This window comes from Manis pentadactyla, chromosome 1, assembly GCF_030020395.1.
Source record: "Manis pentadactyla isolate mManPen7 chromosome 1, mManPen7.hap1, whole genome shotgun sequence".
Classification (NCBI taxonomy): Eukaryota; Metazoa; Chordata; class Mammalia; order Pholidota; family Manidae; genus Manis; species Manis pentadactyla.
Window position 1 is genome coordinate 225,954,241 of NC_080019.1, and position 22,095 is coordinate 225,976,335.

A 22,095-nucleotide genomic window follows, 5' to 3' on the forward strand; every position below is an offset into this window, starting at 1 on the left:
TGCCTAGAGTAAGTCACATGTATCCATTACAAAAGTATTTGGCTGCAAGTAAGAGAAAACACACAATGACTTGAACAAAAGTGATTTATTTTTTCTCATACAATGTGAAGGGCAGAGATTAGTGTTAACACTTGCTTAGCTCCTCAAAAATGTAAGAGCCAAAATCTCTGTGATGCTGTTGGCCTTCCTTTCATCATCTACACCATGGCTCTAGACAATGTACTTGTTTTCTCAGTGGAAGAAGGGGGTGATGGGAAAGGAAAGGATTATACCACCAAGTAGGTGCCTTTATATACGGATTTCATTCAAAAGTTTTCCCAAAAGACTCAATAGCTTTCTGCCCCTGTTGCATGACTACCCATCGCTGCAAGGAAGATGGGAAAGGAGTATTTGGCTTTTCAGCCTCCAAAATGGGGTGACCAGGGAGGAGGAGGTGAAGAATACCACACCAGTGTAACTCCAGAAGACTGTATAAACGAGGAAAAAGATTAGTGAAAGGGAAAAGACAAACCTAAATCATAGCAATACTACTACTTATTGTTGTTTTTACAGTCCTTACTCTATGCCAGATACTATACTATGTTCCTTACATATATTATCTCATCTAGTCCTCACAAAAACCCTAAGAGGTAGATAAGATTACCTCCTATTTACAAAGAAGAAAACAAAAGCTAACTACTTGCCCAAGGACTTGTTTTAAAGCCAGGATCTGACCTGAGCTTCCTCTGACTTCAACATTGCCTCTCCTGAGACCAGCACTTAGAACACGCAGTTTTCTCCTCACTGTAGATTCCATTTCACACTTCTCCAGAATGCTGCAGTAAATTACAAACTGCCTGAGACACAGTGGGAATTTTCAGGACTTGCTTAATGAGGCTGACTGAACTCAGAAAGCTTGAATAGTTCTAGCAAATGCTCTGCAGCACTTTGTTCTGCAATAATTACCTTTCATCTTTTTAGGTTTCCTGCTCTTGGAACTCATTACTTCAATTCTGAATTCTGATCTGATGCACAAGTGGTTTCTATACAAATTGAATGCTTTTAGATGGACTTCTATTTTAGGAGGGTTCTGTTTGTAAGTGGCTCCTAGAGACCCATTTGTCTATTTAGAGTTGTATTGTCAGCTAGTCTGAGCCAATTATTTCAGTGTGTCCATGCAAGGTCACCTTCCATGTTCAGTCTTATTGGGGTCAGTTAACTTTTACCCAGAGATAAACTTTTGTCCCATAGATTGGTTCTTAAACTGGCTATTTATGTGTGACCCTAAGGGAGATTTTCATTCAGTCATCTAAGTCAGCAAAAGGATTCTAAGGAATCAAAGACGTCCACACTGTAAGGAAACTGAGAGCTAAGATTGTGCCTTGGTCAGTTTATATTTCCAGAGCCTAACAGGGTGCCTGGCACACACTAAATCCTCGGTATGTTCATGTATTCATTCAACAAGTGTTTGGTTATAGCCCATTATGTACTGGGCATTAGAAGCACAGTCAGTGGACAAGACAGATGCAATATTTGTACATGTGAAACATGTGCTCTTATAGGGAGATAGATAATGAAAAATAAACATAGTTTTAAAATGAAGAAAGCCCAAATGTCCCTCAATAAGAGAATGGATAAATATTGGTCATCATAAAATAGAACACTACTCAAAAATTAGGATGAGCAAGCTTTTACTAGCCCCAGCCAAATGGCAGAATCTTGCAACACATGACTGCACTGATGTTAAGTTAAAAAACAGGTACTAACCTATGATGATAAAAGTCAGGCTAGTGGTCACCTTTGGAGAGGGATAATGACTTTGGAGACATGAAGGAGCTTCTGGAATCCAGGTGATGTTCTTTATCTTGATAGGGGAGTTGGTTCCATGGGACAGTTCACTTTGGTAAAGATTTCTCATGCTGTGTGCACATGACATATTTTTCTATATGCCTGTTAATAATTCAAATAAATGTATCTTTGAGAGGATAAATGCTGACTATGATAATGACTGTGAAGGTAAGGCATAGGGCCCAGGGTGGCATGATAGGGATTAGCTTGGGGAAGGCACTACTGTAAACAGGGTGGTCAGGAAGACCCTCCTGGCAGATGCTGGTAGGCTGAGCCTTAAGAGTGGGAAGATGGCACCCGTGGAGAGAGCAGGGGAAAAGCATCCCAGGCAGGGGGAAGAGCAAGGGCAAAGGCTCTCATCTCAGGCAAGAATACTTGGGCACATTTAAGAATGAGAAAAGAGGCAGTATGGCTGGAGCAGAGTAAGTGGAGAGCAGAGTAGGGCAAGACTAAGGCAGGAGGCGACAGGAGCCACATCATGTGGGGCCTTGGGGCCATTTATTTTGTGGTCTGCCCCTTATCATTTATTGACTTTTCTTTTGTGCCAGGCAGGATGCTAGAGCCCTAAACTGCATTACCCCATTTCCTTTTAATCTCTCCAGAAAACCTGGGAAATAGGCTTTATGATCCCCATTTTGTACATGAAGAAACAGGATTAGGCAAATGAGCTCGCCCAGCGTCGCCCAGCTTGGAAGTGAGCGGTATCACCAGGATTTGAAGCTATATCCCTTTGATCCCAAGTCTGTGTTTTCAACTCCTGACCCTGCCTCTGAGCATTGGCATCTATATAAATAACTACTGCACGGCATGATACATGTGCCCTTAGGACTGTGAACTAAGTATTGAAGAAGTTGCCAACTCCACCTAGGGAAACCTGGAAGGAGCACATGGGCTGGGTTTTGAAGAGACATCTGGAATTTCCCAGAGGCGTGCTTTCTCAGGGGAACAATATGTGCAAAGCCTCAAAGATGAGGATTAGTCATCACAGCTACTAATGTTGTAATTGAGCTACCATGCCATGCCAGGTTCTGCAGTGAGTATTGTACTTATCCTGGTTAATCATCATGATGAGGTCCTAGTATTGGCCTCACTTGATAGATGAAAAAAAGTGTAGAGAGGTTAGTTGTTTCTCAGTGAGACACAGATAGTGAGTTGAGTAAATAAATGCTTTGCTTGTTTAGTTAGTGGTAAGAAAAGTAGTGAATGTGGACTGGTAGTCATCAAAACCCAGACATGCACTTAGCTCCACCCTGAGATTCTCCTGCTGAGAGCTTGAGGTGTCCAGGGAAGTGGGGGGTGTTTTTGGTGGCTTAATGATGCATATTCCCTGAACTTGACTGAACTTAATGTTACTGAAAGCTGTATCTTTCAGGGACTTTTACGTTCTATAATCTATTTTTTCTGAAATCCTAATGCTTTTATGAATTTTCCCCTCCATCTAGACTACAAGGTCCTTAAGAATAATCCTTATTTCTTTTGATTCCTCATTGCCTAGCCCTGGCCAGTGAGATCAAAGTTTGAGTTGTTTTGTTGACCATTGAATCCTCAGGCTTGGGGTATGGCCATGTAGGCAGGAGATGCTCTGTAAACATTTCTTGAATAAATGAGTGCTCTGCTTATTTAACAAAGGCTACAGTGATAATGGATTTGGTCTGGGTCAACAATCAGTCTTCATCATTTAGATGGCATACACCGAATTTTATTTCAATTACTTATGCATTTAAGATAAAAGCAAGGTGTATTAGTCTCTATTCCTTTTCCTACCCTTTACCCTAACCCCCTAACCCATCCCACCCAACAAATCATGCTGAGTTTGTATTGACCCAGTCTTGGAAGAAATTCTGAATGGGAAGTTCTTTAAGATGCCTTATTTGATATAATACTATAAGGATTTTTTACTTAGGCGAGTTAGGGCTGGACTGCTTAAAAGAAATTCATGCTATAGTTTCATTTTTATGAGCAGATTAACTACTGCCTAATATTTCATCTTAAAGGTTTCAAATACATACAAAATAAGTATAATTTTCTGTACAAACTCCACTGATACCAATATCCCTGGGTCAGAACAGGAAAGCTTTAGTGGCTTAGAAGTGAGTTCATTCTATCCTGTAGGCTTGTGCTAATACAGTAGCCACTAGTCACATTTGGCTATTGAACACTTGCAGTGTGGTATTCTGCACTGATATATATTGTAAATGTAAAATACAAAGGATTTCAAAGACACAGCTTAAAAAAGAATGTAAAATATATCATTAATAACTTACAAAATGATTATGTAGAGTTTATATTTTTAACTATAGGGTTCAATAGAGTATATTAATATTCATTCCACCTGTTTCTTTTTACTTTTTAAAATGCAACTTCTAGAAAATGTAAAATTACACATATGGACATGAATTACACATTGGACAGTGGTATTCTAGAATGTAACAAATAGGAGTTTGATAAAAACCTAACTCCTTAATAGCGGCCCCTGATTTCACTATTGCCTACTTTTCCCCATGTTATAAAAATTAACTAAATATGCCTCAGAAGATTGGAGACTGACGAAAATTAGGCTTGGGGTGGATTAATGATTGTGCATTGAGCATTGACTCCCCTATACAGAATTTTATTGTCGTTAACAACCATTTGATCAATAAATATGAGAGATGCCCTCACAAAAAAAAAAAAAAAAAAAAAAAAAAGGACAGACTTCCAACGGTAAAATAAATAAGTAACCGGGATGTAATGTATAGCATAAGGAATATAGTCAAGATATTGTAACAGCTTGGTAGGGTGATAGCTGGAACCTAGAATTATGTATATAAATGTTTTACCACTGTGTTGTACACTTGAAACTAATGTAATGTAATACTGTGCGTCAACTACCCTTCAATAAAAAATAATTATTTAAAAAAAAAAAAATTAACTAAAGTACTCCAGCTCCTATCAATGTTCATTCTGAAAACTCTTTGTTTCCTGATTGAGTCAAACTCAAGTCAGATTTCATTCTCCTATAGATTTAAACTTTATTTTCTTCTAGCAAGACTTATAGTCACTCTAATAATGAAAACACTTTAAATTTTTCTGGGACATAATTTTTTAAAAGAGCTCACATTCTGTTGTTGAATAGCTATACCTATCCCAAATCAGTGAGTAGAATTTGCATCATTTTCCATGTGAGAAAACTGAGGATGATATGACATTCATTTATTCAAACTCAGCCTTATTCCAGAAAGACTTAACTCTCTGGACAATTCAGAAAATACAAGTGGCTTTTCCAAAATCAACACAATGGCTTATAGAACTGAGGCTGGAATTATCTTACTTGCTCTTCTAGAATGGTGGTTCTCAGAGGAAGTGTCCCATTTTCATTATGAAGTATAACTTTTTTATAAATAACGTTAAGAGAACAAAATTTTTGGTTGACTTTCTTTTTATATGAATTAGAACTGATTAAAAGACATTAAAAAATAATTAATCTTTTGTACACTTCACTCATTCATCCATTTAAAAAACACTTATTGAGTGCCTGCCCTGAATAAAGCACTGAATTGGCCCTGGGAAAACATCGATGTACAAAACAGCAAGAAAAGGCAGACCATCAACAAGTTTAATCATAACTAACAAGAATAAATGCCTGTGCTATGGAATCAACTCTCTTAGCACTTTGAAGTATGGTATAGTATAGTACTATTAATTGTAGTCACCATGCTGTAAATTAGATCCCCAGAACTTGCTCATCTTATAGCTGGAAGTTTATATACATTTGTCAACCTCTTCTCATCTCCCCCACCCCTCAGGCCCTCTCAACTACCATTCTACTCTCTATTTCTATAAGTTAAACCTTTTTAGATTCTACATACATGTGAGTACATATAATATTTTCCTTTTTCTGTCTGACTTATTTTACTTAGCATAGTGCCCACCGGATCCATTCATGTGGTCCAAATGGCAAGATTTCCTTCTTTTAATGGCTGAATAACAGTCCAGTTTACACAAACTGTTTTCTTAATATCACTTATTGAAGACACTATTCTTTCCCCAGTGAGTATCTGGGATCCTTTGTCAAATACTAGGTGACCATATATACATAGGTTTATTTCTGGGCTCTCTGTTCTATTCTATTGGTCTGTGTGTCTGTTTTTACACCAATACCATACTATTTTGATTAGTATAGCTTTGTAAAACAGGATTATTTCAGACCAACCGAGGTGTGTAGAAATGCCATCTCTCAAATAAAAAAAAAAAAAACAAGAAACCGGCAAATGCTGCAAATTTCCATGATGTAAATACATCTACCTTGGCTAATATCTAGCTTCCAGTGTCACTGGATATGGAGTTGGAAAAAGATGTGTGGTGGCACCCATTATGTATCATTTCCACATACAAATACACTAGATGTTAGTAACCAAAAAAGCACAGTTAATAGTAAAATGTGGTAAAATAATCAAGAAACAATGAATTTTGAGAATGTACTACTTTTAATACAATTTCACTGTAGTATATGTTATTTTTAATAATGGCTTGGTGTAACAACTGCCTCACAAAATTCCTGCACATTTAGCAATCAGCTCTCGCACTTCTGTACAAGCTGGTTGCAGTACACCAATGGACCTGGCATCTTCAGCATCAACTAACCATGGTCCTTTTCTAAAACAAGTCCTCACTGTCCCCTCTTTCTCTCTTTCTTACAGATCAGCAAACAGCAGCTACAGACAGTCAAGGACCGGTTTCAGGCTTTCCTCAATGGGGAAACCCAGATCGTGGCTGACGAAGCCTTCATGAATGCCGTCCAGAGTTACTATGAGGTAAGCTCACCACACAGAAGAGTGCCAGCACTGCTCCAGTCTGAAGCCCAGGGTTTCTGGACTGCTGACCAGGGGCAACAGCAGCCTTAGCCTTCTATAGGACCATTCTTCCTGAGGAAGAGGAGTTGGTGATTGGTTACAGTTTTAAGGAATTTTTTCAGGGAAAATTATAAATAGAAGCTACTGTTTATCATGAATGCTAATACCAGGTAGTGTACTGAGTGCTCTGCATATGACTTCTTGTTTAATCTTTATAGCAGTCCACTTAGTCCCATTTCATGGATAAAGACACTGATGCTCCTAGAAGTTAGGTCAATTACTCAGGGTCACAAAGCTTTTGAAATGCCACAAACGAAGACTTGAACTGAGTTGGGGGCATTTTCACATAACTTAGCTTCTTTCTAAAGGATGTTAATTTCTTCTAAGGATGGTGCCTTCACTAGCTTCCTTGTTCTATTAAAATGGTCGTATTACTTCTTTTCTGCAAGTTAGGACTCCAAAACTGCAGTACTGTTCTCAGGAGAAAACCTATAAATGAAAAAGTGTACCCTGAGTGTGTGTGTTTGTGTGTGTGTGTGTGTGTCTGTGTGTATACATATACATATACCCATACACATATATGTATGTATATGTATGTGTGTGTGTAACACCAGTAAATTTTTACCTCTAGACCTCAGAGTTTTATTTATAATTAAAGTGAATTTCAAATTCCACTAGTATTTTTAAATTTTATAATTATTATTCTTTAATGTACACATTGGCTATTTTGTATATCATTAATGAAGTGAACATGCTATACCTTCCTATTGGCAATGTTTACCTGACATACGTATTTTCCAAAATGATTATTTGGTCATTAAAAGACATTTTATTTTATATTAATCTATTTTCACATGAACCAGATATTCTCTATCTTTGGAATCCTATGCCCCAAATGTGTTGACCCTAGTCAAGTCTAGATTAAAACATTAGAAACCAACCCCTAAGCACTGAGAAACTAACAGCATCCTGCCATATGCAATTTAAAATAATAATAATGAACTGTAAAATAAGTGTAAGGGAATTGAACAAACTCTGATTTTTCCCCCATAGAATTGTTTCACTGATTTCTTTCTTCCTCTTCTTTTTTAGTTATTGGTTAACAAATTATTTCAAAATAAAAATATTGGTGCCTCAAGCACATAGGTATTCTGCCCATTGGGCCTCCCAGTTCTTAGCAGATGCCTTAAAAGTGTTAGTTGATTGATTTTGTAAAACTCTCCTTTCCCATTTGCCAAAGCACTTGACTTCTTTCATGGAGAGTGGAGCAAGACTGCAATTAGATCTTGTGAAAATGTTATTGATTTGTTTGCTAATTAGTGTCTAATAGTAAGCAGCCTTTGTCTCTGTGATGTTTGCTAGATTTAGCCACAGACTCATTGTACACACCATTTCCTCAATGACATTTTTGTTTGGATATATTTTAGAGGTCTAGTTCATTTTTGTATTTGTCAAATGTGAGGGCTTTTTTTTCATTTTATAATTACCATTAATTATTGTCTGTAAGTCTCAAACTTCTTTATCTATTGTGACTCAATTTTTCATTTTAATGTAATGGAAAATGGAAATGAGATTTGGGATCATAATGATGTAATGACAGTGAATAACTTGAAAGTATTTAATAAAAAATTCTGTTTAGAAACAGAATGAAATTATTTTGTCCCCTTTTTTCTCAAGTTCTGAAAGCCAGCCAGTTCAGACCAGGCAGACTCTTATGAATATTTCTCCATGTTTAGAGTTATTCAACAGTTTATAATTTGTAGATTGCAAATCTTAATTAGAAAGCTCATTCGACTAATGACATAAATTAAAGGAAAGTGTCATTCGTATCTGATAATTAAATTTGAAAATTAATAGTCATCAATGGGCTAATGAGTCTCTGGAAATTGCCCTTTTATCTAGGGTGATCCTTGTATTTTCCTCTGTACTGACAAGTTTATTTGAAAGAGCTTTTTAGTCTGGTGAGAATACAGGCATTGAGAAATTACTGAATATTTAGTATTAAAATTTGAATAACAGGAAATAATGTGGGGTATTAATTATTTACCATACTCATTAGTAAAGTTTTGGAGAGTCTTCATTTGCACCTTTCCTAGGAAGTCTAATCCTCCAAAGCAAAAGCCCCAGTCAAGGGGTCAGGATTCCCGTTCTCCCTGGGAGGCTCCAAGTTGATGACGCCTCCCTATCTCTTCACTCTTGGGCAGTGGGGAAGCTAGTGTCTCTTTCTCCACCCTATTCGAGGATCCATTTCCTTCCCTGTCAGCATCTGTCTTAGTCAGGACTCTGGATTACAAATCACAGACACCTAGCTCAAACTGGCTTAAGCCCAAAGTGAGATTTATTTGCTCAAGCAATTTAAAAGTCCATGGGTAGGCCTGGCTTCGGCGTGGCTGCATCCAGAGACTGCAGAGATGCCCGCAGGATGGGTATCTTTCTTGCCACACCTTTGCTCTTTGCTTTTCCCTGTGTTGGCTTCCTTCCTAGGTAGTTCACTCTATATGGAGGACCCTGGCACTCCAGGTCACATCCTCCCAGTTTAGCAATCCCGGTCCCAAAGGTAATACCTCTCTGCTGAGAGCCCCAGCCAAAGGCCCCAGGGTGTCTGGATTGGACTGACACAGGTCATGTGAACTTTCTCAAGCCAATCGCAATCGATGAGGGTGAACTAGACCAGGATTCAGTGCTATGACCGATGCCGCCTCTGGAGCGTGAGTGCAGGCTCAGCCACACCGGAGCCATTTACAGTGAAAGGACAGTGGTTTCTCATTAAGAAATGAGAGTGTTTTTTACTGCTCAGCAGGCAAAACCAGCAGATATCCTTCTTCTAAATGCATTATGTGCTTGCTCACGTGCTCTGTGTGTGTGTGTGTCTCTCAGCATGCGTACACATACATAGACACACACACTCTTCACCCCACCACACCTTCCCTTCATATCCCAGTGTACCAATGGTTATGATATTTAAAACAACAACAATCTTTCTTTTAAAAGTTCAGAGATTTCTGTAATAGAAAAGTCCATTTTAGGCATTGGTTATGTTTCACTAAGGCAATCATGGTTCACCAACATATTAGAGTAGTTAAGAAAAAAATTTTATTTTTAATAAAGTAAGTGAGTCAGAACTATTCTTTTTCTGTCTGTGCCCATCCAACCCAGTCTGAACCCAGCTGGCCAGCACTAGTAGGAAGCTGGGCAGGCCTGGGATCTGAGCTGGGCCACGATTAAAAGAAACCAAGTTTCCCTTTGGCTCTTGAGAACATGCACGTTTATTTTATCCTTCCCTAGTGGCCCTGATTGTCAAAGCCAATCAAGCAAAGAGTTAGATTAATACTTTAATCTCTTTCATTATTGCTTTGAGGGCTGGACCCTGAGGTAGGTACACTGAGATCCCGCCCAGCAACTCCATCCACTTCCCACAGCCAAGGTCCTAAAACATCGGAGAGCCTACCTATTTTTCCATGGCCCCCACAATCTTTTCTAACTCTGAGCCCTTTTAAGACAAATGTCTAAAACATAAGCCCTTCACCCTACATCCTCAACCTCACCTCCCTGTCTCCCTTCTTAATTTTGGTTCCTTCGCATGCTGCTCCCGGCATCATGAAAAGGAGGTGGATGGAAAAGCTTAAAAAACCTTTCTCACTCAGATCCTGCCTGGAAGGAAACATGGGGGGAATTTGGTGGGAAGAAGGAGGGTAGAATGAGGTGGAAGACATACAAACACTCATTTACAACATGAGGGCTGATAGCTGGGCTTCAGCCAGTGAAACTGCTCTGATTGAGTTTTGCTTTGTTTTATTTTGTGTTTAACTCATCTCCTCTAACAACCACTCAGTTGGTTTTTCTCAAACCAACTTTGGATGTATCAGACAGAATTTTTCCATTACTAGCAACAGAAACTGACTGACTATGGTTAAATAATCCTTAAGAATAACAACTGGTGTTTTAAAAATACTACGTGTTTTTAAAGGAAATAACCAAGTTTCAGAAAAGATGGAAACAAGTGCAGCTTAACTTCAGGAAGCCAGGTGGCCAGATATAACAGGCACCCTATCATAGGTATGAATCTAGTCCAACCACTTTTCATTTCTGTGCCGCCTTACTCTGAATCTGAACCCCAGAAGGGGAAATCTGATTGGCCAAGCTCAGATGCCAACTTACCACATGGCTAAGAAGGACAAGGTCCCATGACTGACAGTTCCACTGAAGCTGCAATAGCAAAGATGTCCTCAGATGTTCTCAGACTTACCAGAGGAGAAGGATGGTTGGCAGGCAAAAACTCCAGGTGTCCTCTACACTGGGTGACATACTTGGTTTAGTCTTTATGATTGAACTTTTTTTTCTAATCTAAGAAAAATAAAAGTAATACCCAGCTATTTTTCTGAAATGAAACTACGTATTTTTCCAGTAAACAAAACCACTCTCACTCCTCAGTGGCCTTAAAACAGATATACCCCTAGGAGAAGAGTGACTGCCCACTGTAAAGGCATTTGTTCTTAGGGAGAAAGTCAGGCCCAGAAGGAGGGGGCAGAGGTCAGAGTGGTTAGAAGGATGAATCTAGGGTCTGAAGCATGTGGGGTTGAATTCTCATTCTGCTGCATGCTGGCTGTGGGATCTCAGCCAAGTCTGAGCCTCGGTTTCTTCATCTGTAATAGTCATAATTGTTGTCCAGCTTAAAGTACACACACACCCCCTTACCCTAAATCTAGCACTTGGAAAGTACCATCACAAATATTACAAGGTTAGAGGGGGAGAATGGGGGTGCAGTGATCATCTGCTGCACAGAAATAAAGCAAGACAGGTGAAAGTTGACAGAATCAATCCACTCCCTAGTTTTGGGGCCTGGGTGGTATGAAATTATAAATTTGTATATATGTAAATTATAAAAATAAACAATGTAGAAAAAAAACCTAGGTTAAATGGTTAGAAAAATACCTGTAATCTCATCATCCTAGACAGCTACTATTAAGTTTTGGTACATATCTTTTCAATATTTTCAATGTATCTATACACCTAGATAGCTATTTGATTTCCATATTAGGATTATCAGGGAAATTGCTACAAAGTATTAACAACCCACTCATTTCATTTAGCACAGTGGTTTTCAATCTCCTTTCGTTTCTTTAAGTGTCCCACATATGACATGCTCTCATCATTTTTATTACCTATGATGTTCTCCATCCAAGGTCACATGTATACTATACTCTAACCCCACCTCTATCACTGGAAGTCTCTAGCTTAACAGTACATCATGGACATCCTTTGATGCTAATGAAAAAAAAAATTGTATCTTTTTTCATGGCTTCATGATATTCTGTTTAAAAATAAAGGCTAACTTTATTACATCTTTTCAGCAGACACCATGCTCACCAATTCACATGCATTGCCTCGTTGAATTCATAGCCAGTCCTACAAAGGAAGGTTGTTAGGGTTCTCATTTGAAAGAGTGAGAAACTGAAATCCAGATTAAGTAACTCACTCAGGACAAAGCTAGCAACTGCTAGAGACAGGACTTGAATACAGGCCTTTTGACACAAGAGCCCACTCCTCCCGTTATCAATGTGCCATTTATTAGTAGCAACCAGACTTTTGTGGGGTTTTTTTAATCTTACTTACTCTTACATCTAGGTATTTTTCTTATGTGTATTGGAATTATGAGCTTTTGTTGAGCAGGAAAAGATCGGTCTTGGGTTTGCAGCCTGTCAGTAAGGAAGTGGGAGCTGGGCCAGCTTTACCCCTACCGTGTACAGTCATTAAGTACTGATGTGCTCGTGTGTTTCTAAAACAACCTTGAGGTTGCTCGGTGCTGGCAATGGTGGAAAGTACTGATGGATGAGGTCGAGTCGCTGAACTGACTGCTCTTCATGATTCTGTATTTGTTTGTTTATCTTCCATCTCCCATTATGACCTGTCTGGAAGTTGGCAGAGGAGTAGGGAGGATTTATGGATGTGCTGCATTGAACTGTGCCTGGGGTTGAAGTCTCTCGCAACAGCCACCAAAAAACAAAACAGAAAACAAAAACAAAATCACCAGATAGCGCTCCCTGGACAAATGAGTTTCGAGGGTTTTCTAGAGACACACAAGCGCATAGTGCACAGTGGCTGCATTCGCTACAGGTTGAGGCTGGACCAGACCTCACTTCCCGGCTGACAGATTGAGAACTGACTCCACTTTCTGCTGATAGACTGATAAGTTAAGACAGGTGATATGCCTGGAAAATTGTTTTCTCCTGCCACCTTCTCTCCCCATGGCTGTCTTGCCTCCTTTCGGCATTTCATCTTTGCTCTCTCCTCAGTCTTCAGCCTCCTTCCTCCACACTTTTGACATCCAGCTTATCTGCCTTCATTCTGAGGCGTGGCAGTCAAGTCTTATGTCTGGACAGATGGAGCCCTCCACTTTTCAGAGTTCTCTCAGTTTGATCGTCATCAAAGAAGGCTGGCTGGACTGACCCCAGGTGACAATGAAGGGCAGAAAGATTGATAGCAGATAAGGACTTGTCTAAGGTCAACTATGACTAGTTCTACAAATATTTATTGAAGGGCTATTATGTCCAAAGGAAAAGACTTTGTAAAGCAGCAGGATCTGGCTGGGACCAGTGAGCCAACAGACTCATTTCTTCCCCCTGGTATTAGGTCCCATGGACGGTCCAGCCTCAGTTGTTCTGGGAGACCAATAGATTGTGCTTTCCCGTGTCCCCCTTTACCTCCCTGCCCTCATCTAGACATAATCTTAGTAGGGCCTCTGTTTTGTTCATGTTGTTCATTCACTCATTCATCAGCACACCAACTGTGTGCCAGGCACTGTCTTAGGCACTTGGAAGAAGTAAAAGAAAAAACAGCTGCAACTCCTGCCTTCTTGGGGTTCAGAGTCCAAGTGGAACCTCAGGTATTAACCACTCACCAAGACAAATGACAGAGCAGCTGTGGAAGAGCTTTCGGGGAGAGGAATATGGTGCTGAGAGCTTGTAATGGGGGATTGCTCCAGGTCCGTGGGACATTGGTACAGACAGATGGGGAGGAGAGTGTCGCTTCATTGCTGACAATGTTTTCAAGCAACCTCTGGCGTTCATTAGAAATGACAACAAAGAATCAGCCTCTTTGCATCCTCGCCACCATCATCCCTCACCTCTGCTCTCACAAGGGCCTCCCGCTGGCCTCCTGCTTATCTTCCTGGCCCCTTCAGGTGTGTTGTCCACAGTGAAGCTAGAGAATGGGGCCCTAATAGTCCCATGTTTCAGCTGAAAGCCTTCAGTGGTTTCCCAGTGCCCTTCAAATGAAGATCAGACTAGTAACCTTACTGTGACCTCCCGTGTCCTTGGCCATCTGACCCTGTCCCGCCCACATTACATGGTCATTCTCCTACTCCCACTGTCATGGCTGTCCTGGCTTCTTTTTTCCTCTGACACGTAGGGTCTTTACACATGTTCTTTCTTTGTGAAATACTCTTTCCCTCTCTCTTCACCCAGCCATCTTTCACATGTCATCTCAGAGGAGTTTCCCCCAGGAAAGCTTTCCTGACTGCATATTACAATAGGTCCCTGATGACAGGCACCCACGGCACTGTGTTCTTTCCCCCAGTAGCACTTGTCCCAGTTTGCAGTGATGTTTGTATGAGATGTTAGGATGCTGTCATGGAGGCCAAGGGCTGGATCTGCATCTGTCTGGCTCACGGCTGTATCCCTGGCACCTGGCACAGGACCTTCCACATAGCCAGTGCCCAAAAAAAGGTGAATGGATTCATGAAGAAGAATATAAGCAATCTAACTGGAAGAATGACCCAAATTTTTATATTCCATTCCCTCAGTGTACAGAGAAGAAACAGGAGAATCAGAGAGGGATAGATGATAATGAAGGTCACACAGGAAGTTAATGGTAGAGCTGGTCTGAACCATGGTCTGATATCATGCTACAGTACTGTACAGCCTCCACAAAATTTCCTCTATTTTCCTCAAAACTTTGATGTTCTTTGAGATCTGGAACCATAACTGAGGCACGTGTTAGTAGATGGAAAAACTATCTGCCTTACCTATTAAAGGTTTCCAGGTGAATTCTCCAATTCATTAAGGCTCATAGGCCTGAGGATTTATTTGAATTTTTTTTTCTGTAATTGATTTTTAAATGAACTCTAAGGTCTCATCTAAGTACCACTTCCCAGGCATTAAAGAGTGGGCCAAGGCTTTAGCCTGTGAAGCCAACTCTCAGCCCTCCTTCTTTCTAAATTAGTTCATTAAGTTGACAGTAAATAAAGGCCGTCTTTCTAGCATCTCTCCTTCCTGAGGAAGGTTTTGTGATGAAGCAGGAGGCAATGAGATGCCCCCCAGGCAATGCTGTCTCATAGCTAACAAGGGCATTTCCTGGAATCTGAAAGAAGAATGAACATTTCTTCTGCCTCTGGAAGGATGTTTATGTATGTGTGACCAGGACACAGCTCAAAAGTGTCAGATGTTTCCTCTCTGTGAACATGAAGCAGCAGCTTCACCAGCTTGTATTACACCTCAGAACTATGTAGCTTCCGAATGGTGGGCACTGGAGCAAAAGTAAACTGTTCTTAGTGGGTGGGTTGGTCCCAGGACCCAGGTGGCACCAGCGAAACAAGCAGGGGTTCTCCACCAGACGGAAGAGGCTTCCTCCCGCCGGTGAGCCCCTCCAGGGAAGGAAGGAGCCAGGCTGAAATCAAAGGCCATACCTTTGTAGTCAGCCAGCATGAGTTACCAGAGTACTCCTCTTCCTCTCTCTGGAGTCTTGGTTCTCCATCTACAAAATGGACTGAATATAATACCTACCTTCTTTGTGCATTCGCTTTCAGAGTGCCAGGCTCTATACTAGAGAGAGATGACATTGCTGGGAGCAGAAAGGGCACAGTCCTTGCCTTAGGAAGGTAGACATTAAATACATACTTACCTAATACTTGTTCAACTTTAATTGTGATGAGTATCACTGAGAGGATAAAAATGATGTAAGTAGTGGTTAACATTTAATTGCTGTAAGACAGACATCATGCCAGGTATTTTACATACAATACTAAAACAACAACCTACGTGGCATTAATATGGGCCAGTTTTTAAGTGCTTATCATATATTAATCCTCATTTAATCCTCCCCTAAGAATACGTATCATGTAGAGACTGCTATGATTCCCATTGTATAGATGAGAAATCAGAGGTACAAAGAGGTTAACTTGCCAAAATGAACACAGCCTGGCAAAGAAAAATTCCAAGACAGTCTGAGCAAAGAATTGATACATTTTGCACTGCCTCTCAGGATAGTCCTGTCTTGTTCAGTCCTTGCAACAATCTAGTAAGTACTATTGTTATTCTCATTGTCCAGATTTGGACACAAAAGTAAAACATGCAAGAGGCATCTCTGAGTTTGCACAGGCTAGGAAGTCGTGGGGCAAGATGTGACCCTCACTGATGCCTCGCATAATGCCCGTGATGGGGGGTGACCCAGCACGATCCTCAGGAAACTGGTACCCCCAGATCTAACTTTCTAATGTCTCCTGGCCCTGTTCTTGCTCAGGTGTTCCTGAAGAGTGACCGTGTGGCTCGCATGGTACAGAGTGGGGGCTGCTCCGCCAACGACTCCCGGGAGGTCTTCAAGAAGCACATTGAGAAGAGGGTGCGCAGCCTGCCCGAGATCGATGGCCTCAGCAAAGAGACTGTGCTGAGCTCCTGGATGGCCAAATTTGATGCCATCTATCGTGGGGAAGAGGACCCCAGGAAGCAGCAGGCCCGGATGACAGCCAGTGCAGCCTCTGAGCTAATCCTGAGCAAAGAGCAACTGTACGAGATGTTCCAGAACATTCTTGGGATCAAGAAGTTCGAGCATCAGCTCCTGTACAATGCCTGCCAGGTAGGTTGTCTGTCAGCTGAGCCCAGTGCCGTAAGTAGTGCCACATGAGGACTTCTGCGTGCCCTAGGCATTGTTGTTTTCATGAGCCACTTCTTAATAAAAAGTTATATTTTGCAACTGCATTGGTAAAAGTTTAATACAACCCAGTCTAGAATATATGCATGTTTTTCTTCTAAGAAAGAAATTAAAACATTTTTATGAGCCCCTAAAAGTCTGATGGACTCTAAGCACTGTACGTATTATGTCTAATGGGTAAGTTGGCCCTACAAGTAAGTCCTGGCTCCCATGAGTCAAAAGTGCTAAAAAATCAAAATAATTATTTTTTAGAAGAGATTATTTAGCCTTAAAGTAGGTGTTGTTTACTAGTTGAGGGGCTTCTTCTTCCTCTGCTGGGGAGACAATTAGATTTAGCACTTGGTCATAAAGAGTAAGTATTTAAATGGAAAGCTTCCAGAAAGTCTGAGTATATCATGCCAATAAATTAGTCATATCATGAATATCCACATGATCTGAGGGGTACAGCTAAGGCTCTGCTTAGGCCCTCTGCAAAATGGGCCTACATTTTCTCTGGATCAGGGGTTGGGGAGTGAGGTACACACTAGACCTTCATTTCCTACCTAACCTTTCCATTATATGCAACAAATATTTATTGAGTGCCTACTTTGCAGTTTGTATAAATTGTAGTGTCACTTGAGAGCGTTTTTAATTATACATTCTCAGTCTTCAAACCCTAGAGATTCTGGTTTGCATCCTCATAATAAGGCCCAGGAATCTGCACTTTAAACAAATGCTTCCCTTCCTGGGGATTTTGTTGACTTTCTCCTTTTAAGAACTTCTAAAGAAACAGCTGTGCCCTGACTTCTGTGGTCCAATTCTGCCCCTAAGGTAGGTTAAAAGAAGATACTGTAGTGTATTGGCTGAGAACTGTTCCTTGCTCAGTATCAGACAGACTTAGATAAGCCTTAATATGACCCCTCACTAGATTTGTGGCCTTAGGGAGTTAATTAACTTCACCACACATGAGCTTGGGATGAAATTATTATAAGGATTCAGTGTGTAGAAACCCTGAGCAACTTGGGGCACTTCATAAGTGGTAGCACTTGAAATATAGTCTACTGGAAGACTCAAAAAGTTAACAGACAGTATCAGAACGGTACTGTAAACAAATTTAACAAGTAAGAGCTACAGTATTTTGAGGCTTACTTCTTTCTGCCTCTAGGGCTACCCTCTAGTTCAAGGCACCAGCATCTCTTAGCTGGATGACCGCAGTGTCTACCCAACTGGTAACCCTGCCTCCCCTCTTGCCCCCTGATAACATGCCCACCATACACCAGCTAGTGTGATCTTCTTAAAATTTAAATTGGATCATGCTATTTCTCTTCTTAAAACCTTCCAGTGGTATCCAAACACCCTTGGTGTGACACCCCAACTCCTCACTACGGCTTGAGTCAGTGCATGACCCATCCCTGAGCATACCATTTTCCCCACATGCTTGCTCACTGTTCTTTCTGTTTCCTCTGGTTCTGGCCTTTGCATTTGCATTTCTCTCAGCTTAGGCTGTTCTTTGCCAAGACCTTTTCATGCCTGGCACAGCTTAAATGACTACTCTTCCAGGAGGTCTTCCAAGACCACTCCATCGAAGTTCTCCCTTGCCTCACACCTCACCAAGTCACTCTCTGTCCCATCCCCCTGTGATTTTTATAACAGCCTTCCCCACTATTTTCCAATTCTTGTTCATCTGTTTTTTTCCTTTTTAATACTGTCTCACCCTTCTGTCCCATCCTTTTCCAGAATATTAGCTTTTGAAAGTGGTGGTTCATCTTCACCTAATTCACTAGTATTTTCACTGCATGAAACAATTCTTGGCACACAGTGGGTGCTCAATCATTCCCTTGAATTAATAAATGGGTGATGGCAGTTTATTTTAACTAGTAGATAGGGTCTTGTTATCAACCATCATAGCTCACACAGAACCTTCTGGACATTTTAGTAAGAATCTGTTTAATATGTCATAATATAAGATATACATTACATTCAAAGGATTCTTGACAGCCTCCTTTCTTCTCAGCCAAACTCAATCAGAACACTGATGGTCATCCCACAGCTACAGGTTTTATTTGATGTGTCAAAAAATATTTTGAAACTCTCAAGTCTCAACATAAAATTAAATTTAATTGTTATTTTTATGTAAAAAATGACTATTTCCCATATGGGGCTGTTAGAATGGGTTAGGCAGGTGGTGTTACTATCTACCACCACCACCATCTCCAACCAAAAGAATGAAGATTGTCATAACTTTAAAAAGATTGAAATCACTCCCCTGGGTTATCAGTAACATTCCAAATTACAGATAGTCACATTCCTACACCTACTAGGCACAGAATTATTCTAGGAATTAATTTTTCTTCTTATTGCAACAGCTTTTTATGCATATTTTCTGTTCTTGCTTAAACAATGCAATCATGGAAATGAATTCATTGCTATGCCATTTCTTATATTGATGTTTTTGAACTTGCTGAATAGGGTCAAGTGACAGGACCATATCTTATTGCTTTCTCCAGAAAAGGAATTAATTTGAATCATGTTTTTAGCATCTTTTCCATGAGTTAGGGAAAAGATAAAATAACTTTTTCAGCTTAAATAAAGAGGTAAACTGAGGTAAACTCAAAATTGTCAAAAAGATGAGTTTACTTAGTAATAGCAAAGTAATGGCAACATGGGACATGGCAACTGCACCAAGCTATAGGAGAGCCCATTGAATGTTTGGGGTAGGCTCTATTTAATTAAGCCTCTCAGTCCTTGGGTTTTGTTTTTCTGAGGGCATGTGCATAAAATTCTCCATTTTTTATCTCCAGTTTCATTTAGATTGAAATCCTTTCACATTTCCTCCCTTTGATCAAGATCATTTACAGAAAGCACTGCTGATCAATTATTTCATTCAGGTGTTGTTTGTTAATTTTTGTCAAAGGTTAATTCTTTATGGGTGGATTGGATTGTATGTCCTGTGGAGGGGAGGAGGCTGACCTCAGCTGTCTTTTCCCATGAAGTTGAGGAGGACTATTCTCAAGTGTCTTGTCCCATGGAGAAGGGAAATAATATGGAATTTCACTGGGCTTATTTGAACAACTGGAGGATTGAAAAATGAAGAATCTCAATTATGTCTGTCTAAGGTGGACAGTTTAGTTTCCATGATCAGTTGAGTTCTAGAAAAAGCCTTTGAAAGGAAAAGAATTTTATTTTGTATATATGTGTGGGAAGACAGCATTTGTTTACTAATATAAAACAGTAAAAATTTAATTTAAAAAGATTAAACTGAGGACCAAAAGCCCAATGATACCTACTGATTGAAATATACCTCTCAACCAGTTTCCCCAACTGTCTATGTTTAATAGATCAAAATTGTCTCAAGTTCTGGGAGCTCAGCCAGCTTCTGCTAGTAACTTAATGTTGTCCTTCATTATTTTTGGTTCTTGTGTTATTTTCCCTGATTTACATAAAAACAACATTCTTCTCCAAGTAGCGTTTCCCTTTGCAATGAGGATGTTTAGGAATTTACAATTTTGTAGGACTACTTCTGCAAGACTGTCTGTTTGGGTTTCTTGGTATTCAAAAGCTCAGAAAGAAGCACTGAAAATGGTAGACAAAACTACAGAAAGATTGTGAATTGCTTTTCAAGGTCTACTACTCCAACCCAAGAGAAAGAGACTGGTGAAAGCGTGCCCCAAATCGTTTCTCTCTACTATACTGATATGTGTAGGCATCCATTCCCAGTTCCAACATGTATTTTTTTAAATACTAGGAGAAGGACCCCATATTAGGTATATAAGCAGTAGAGGGAAGAGTGTTTCTAATTTCGGCATCAGGTGAGGGGAACAATCCCACAACATCCCTTAAAATTAAGGGGAAGTGTAGAATATACATTTCTTACACATAAGAAGAAATGTAGAAATACCCAGTGTCTTCTAAGGATAAGACATAATTGGGCCACTTTGCCCAGATTCTTCTCCCTGGAATGAAAGAGGGGATCTCATGATCAGAAATAGAATCATTTATGCAGAGCACATGGTAATATGGTTCACTAATGTTATGGGTATAGTTATCTAAGCACCTTAAAAGTCTGTAGATATTGAAGTACATGAACTGATCTAGTACAAGTAAGATTTTTCTGAATGACTGGAGGATCTCTAAGGAAAAAGTGAGTTGAATCTAGTTTCCACCGTTCCCCAGATTTGTGGTCAATTCCCAATGGAGTACCATCAGCTGCCCATTTTCCATATCATTATGAGTTTTCATTGCCCTACCAAAAAGATACATTAGTGGAAGAGATGATACAGTCACCTGGATTCCAATGGGAAGTGAATTCATGTTCATCTGGGTTATGTAAAATTGTATAGTTACAGATTCATTCAGGTTTGGGGCCTTTCTTTGGATGTGACACATAAATCCAAGAGTCTAATTCTTGATGTTTGGTTGAACAGAGGTTAGTTATTAACATCCAAGAGGGGCCTTTCCAGAAAGGTTAAACAGACTTTTTGGAGATCTCGTTTCCAATAGACAAAGTCTTCAAGCTATAATATACGATGTTTGATGTCTTCTTCCAGGAATGCACTGTGGAAAGATTGTTCTACCATAGCATGATTATTTTCTATGGACTAGATCAGGCCTTTGCAAAAGTTAAGTATATCCCCCTTTATTAGTTGTAGGTCAAAAGAAGTGGGACTAAGTGCATTGGCTGCTATGTAATCATTTCCAAAGGTGAAAGTTTTGTATATTGATGGGTATAGATCTAAGATTTAGAAGAACCAACAAGAATGCTTTTGGCTAGGGTATTTGAAGAGCTTCAATAAATTTAGCTAACTGAGTCTTAATAATTTCATTTGTACATTCAACCAGTCCTGAAAATTAAAGACAATACCCACAATGAAAATGTTGCAATACTGGCCAGGAAGCACAGACTAATTGAAGTATTTGACCAGTAAGACAAGTTCCCTGATCACAAAGTTCAAGGGGAGTTCCCCAAGTGTAAATAATCTTTCATAATAGGATTTTAGCTACAAAAGAGGCAGTCACCTGTCTACATAGGAAAGCTTCAATACAATGTGAAAACATGCAAACCATTACTAGAACATACGTATATCCATGAGAAAGGGGCAATTGTATTAAATCCATTTGTGAAGCTAGAATGGTACATTGGGTTAATTTAAATGTCTGGGGCAGTAGTTAGATTTCTCTGGGTTAAGTTTAGGACAAATGAACATGCAAGATTAGCACTCTTTGCAGCCTTGCCAATGTTTCCACACCTATACTGATTCATGAACAATATCATTTAATCAGTTGGCCAATGACTTAATTCATGTGTGATAGTTTACAATGCAAACTTCAGATTTTATGGCAGGACCAGTTTGTTATTGGGTCTGAACCAGAGTTTCTTCTCTTTGTAATATCAACAGCCTTAAGAATTCAAAGTTTGTTTTTCTTCTTCAGGGGCCACCTGTTATATTTTCCTAGTTAATTCTCTTGAGTTGTCAACAGGAGAAGTCATTTTTGGACCATGACAGAGTCATGGGGTCCATGGATCCCGTAAGAG

The 22,095-nt window shown here is 39.9% G+C and overlaps 1 protein-coding gene across 17 annotated transcripts in view; it reads left to right on the plus strand.

Moving 5' to 3' along the window:
• Positions 1–22,095, plus strand: part of CADPS (calcium dependent secretion activator) — a 427,320-nt gene that overhangs the window by 93,148 nt on the left and 312,077 nt on the right. For all 17 annotated transcript variants that reach the window (XM_057507990.1, XM_057507963.1, XM_057507964.1 and 14 more), the window contains exons 2-3: positions 6,507–6,620; positions 16,176–16,508. In XM_057507990.1, coding sequence (XP_057363973.1) covers positions 6,507–6,620; positions 16,176–16,508 — 447 coding nt within the window. The remainder of the gene's footprint in view (positions 1–6,506; positions 6,621–16,175; positions 16,509–22,095) is intronic.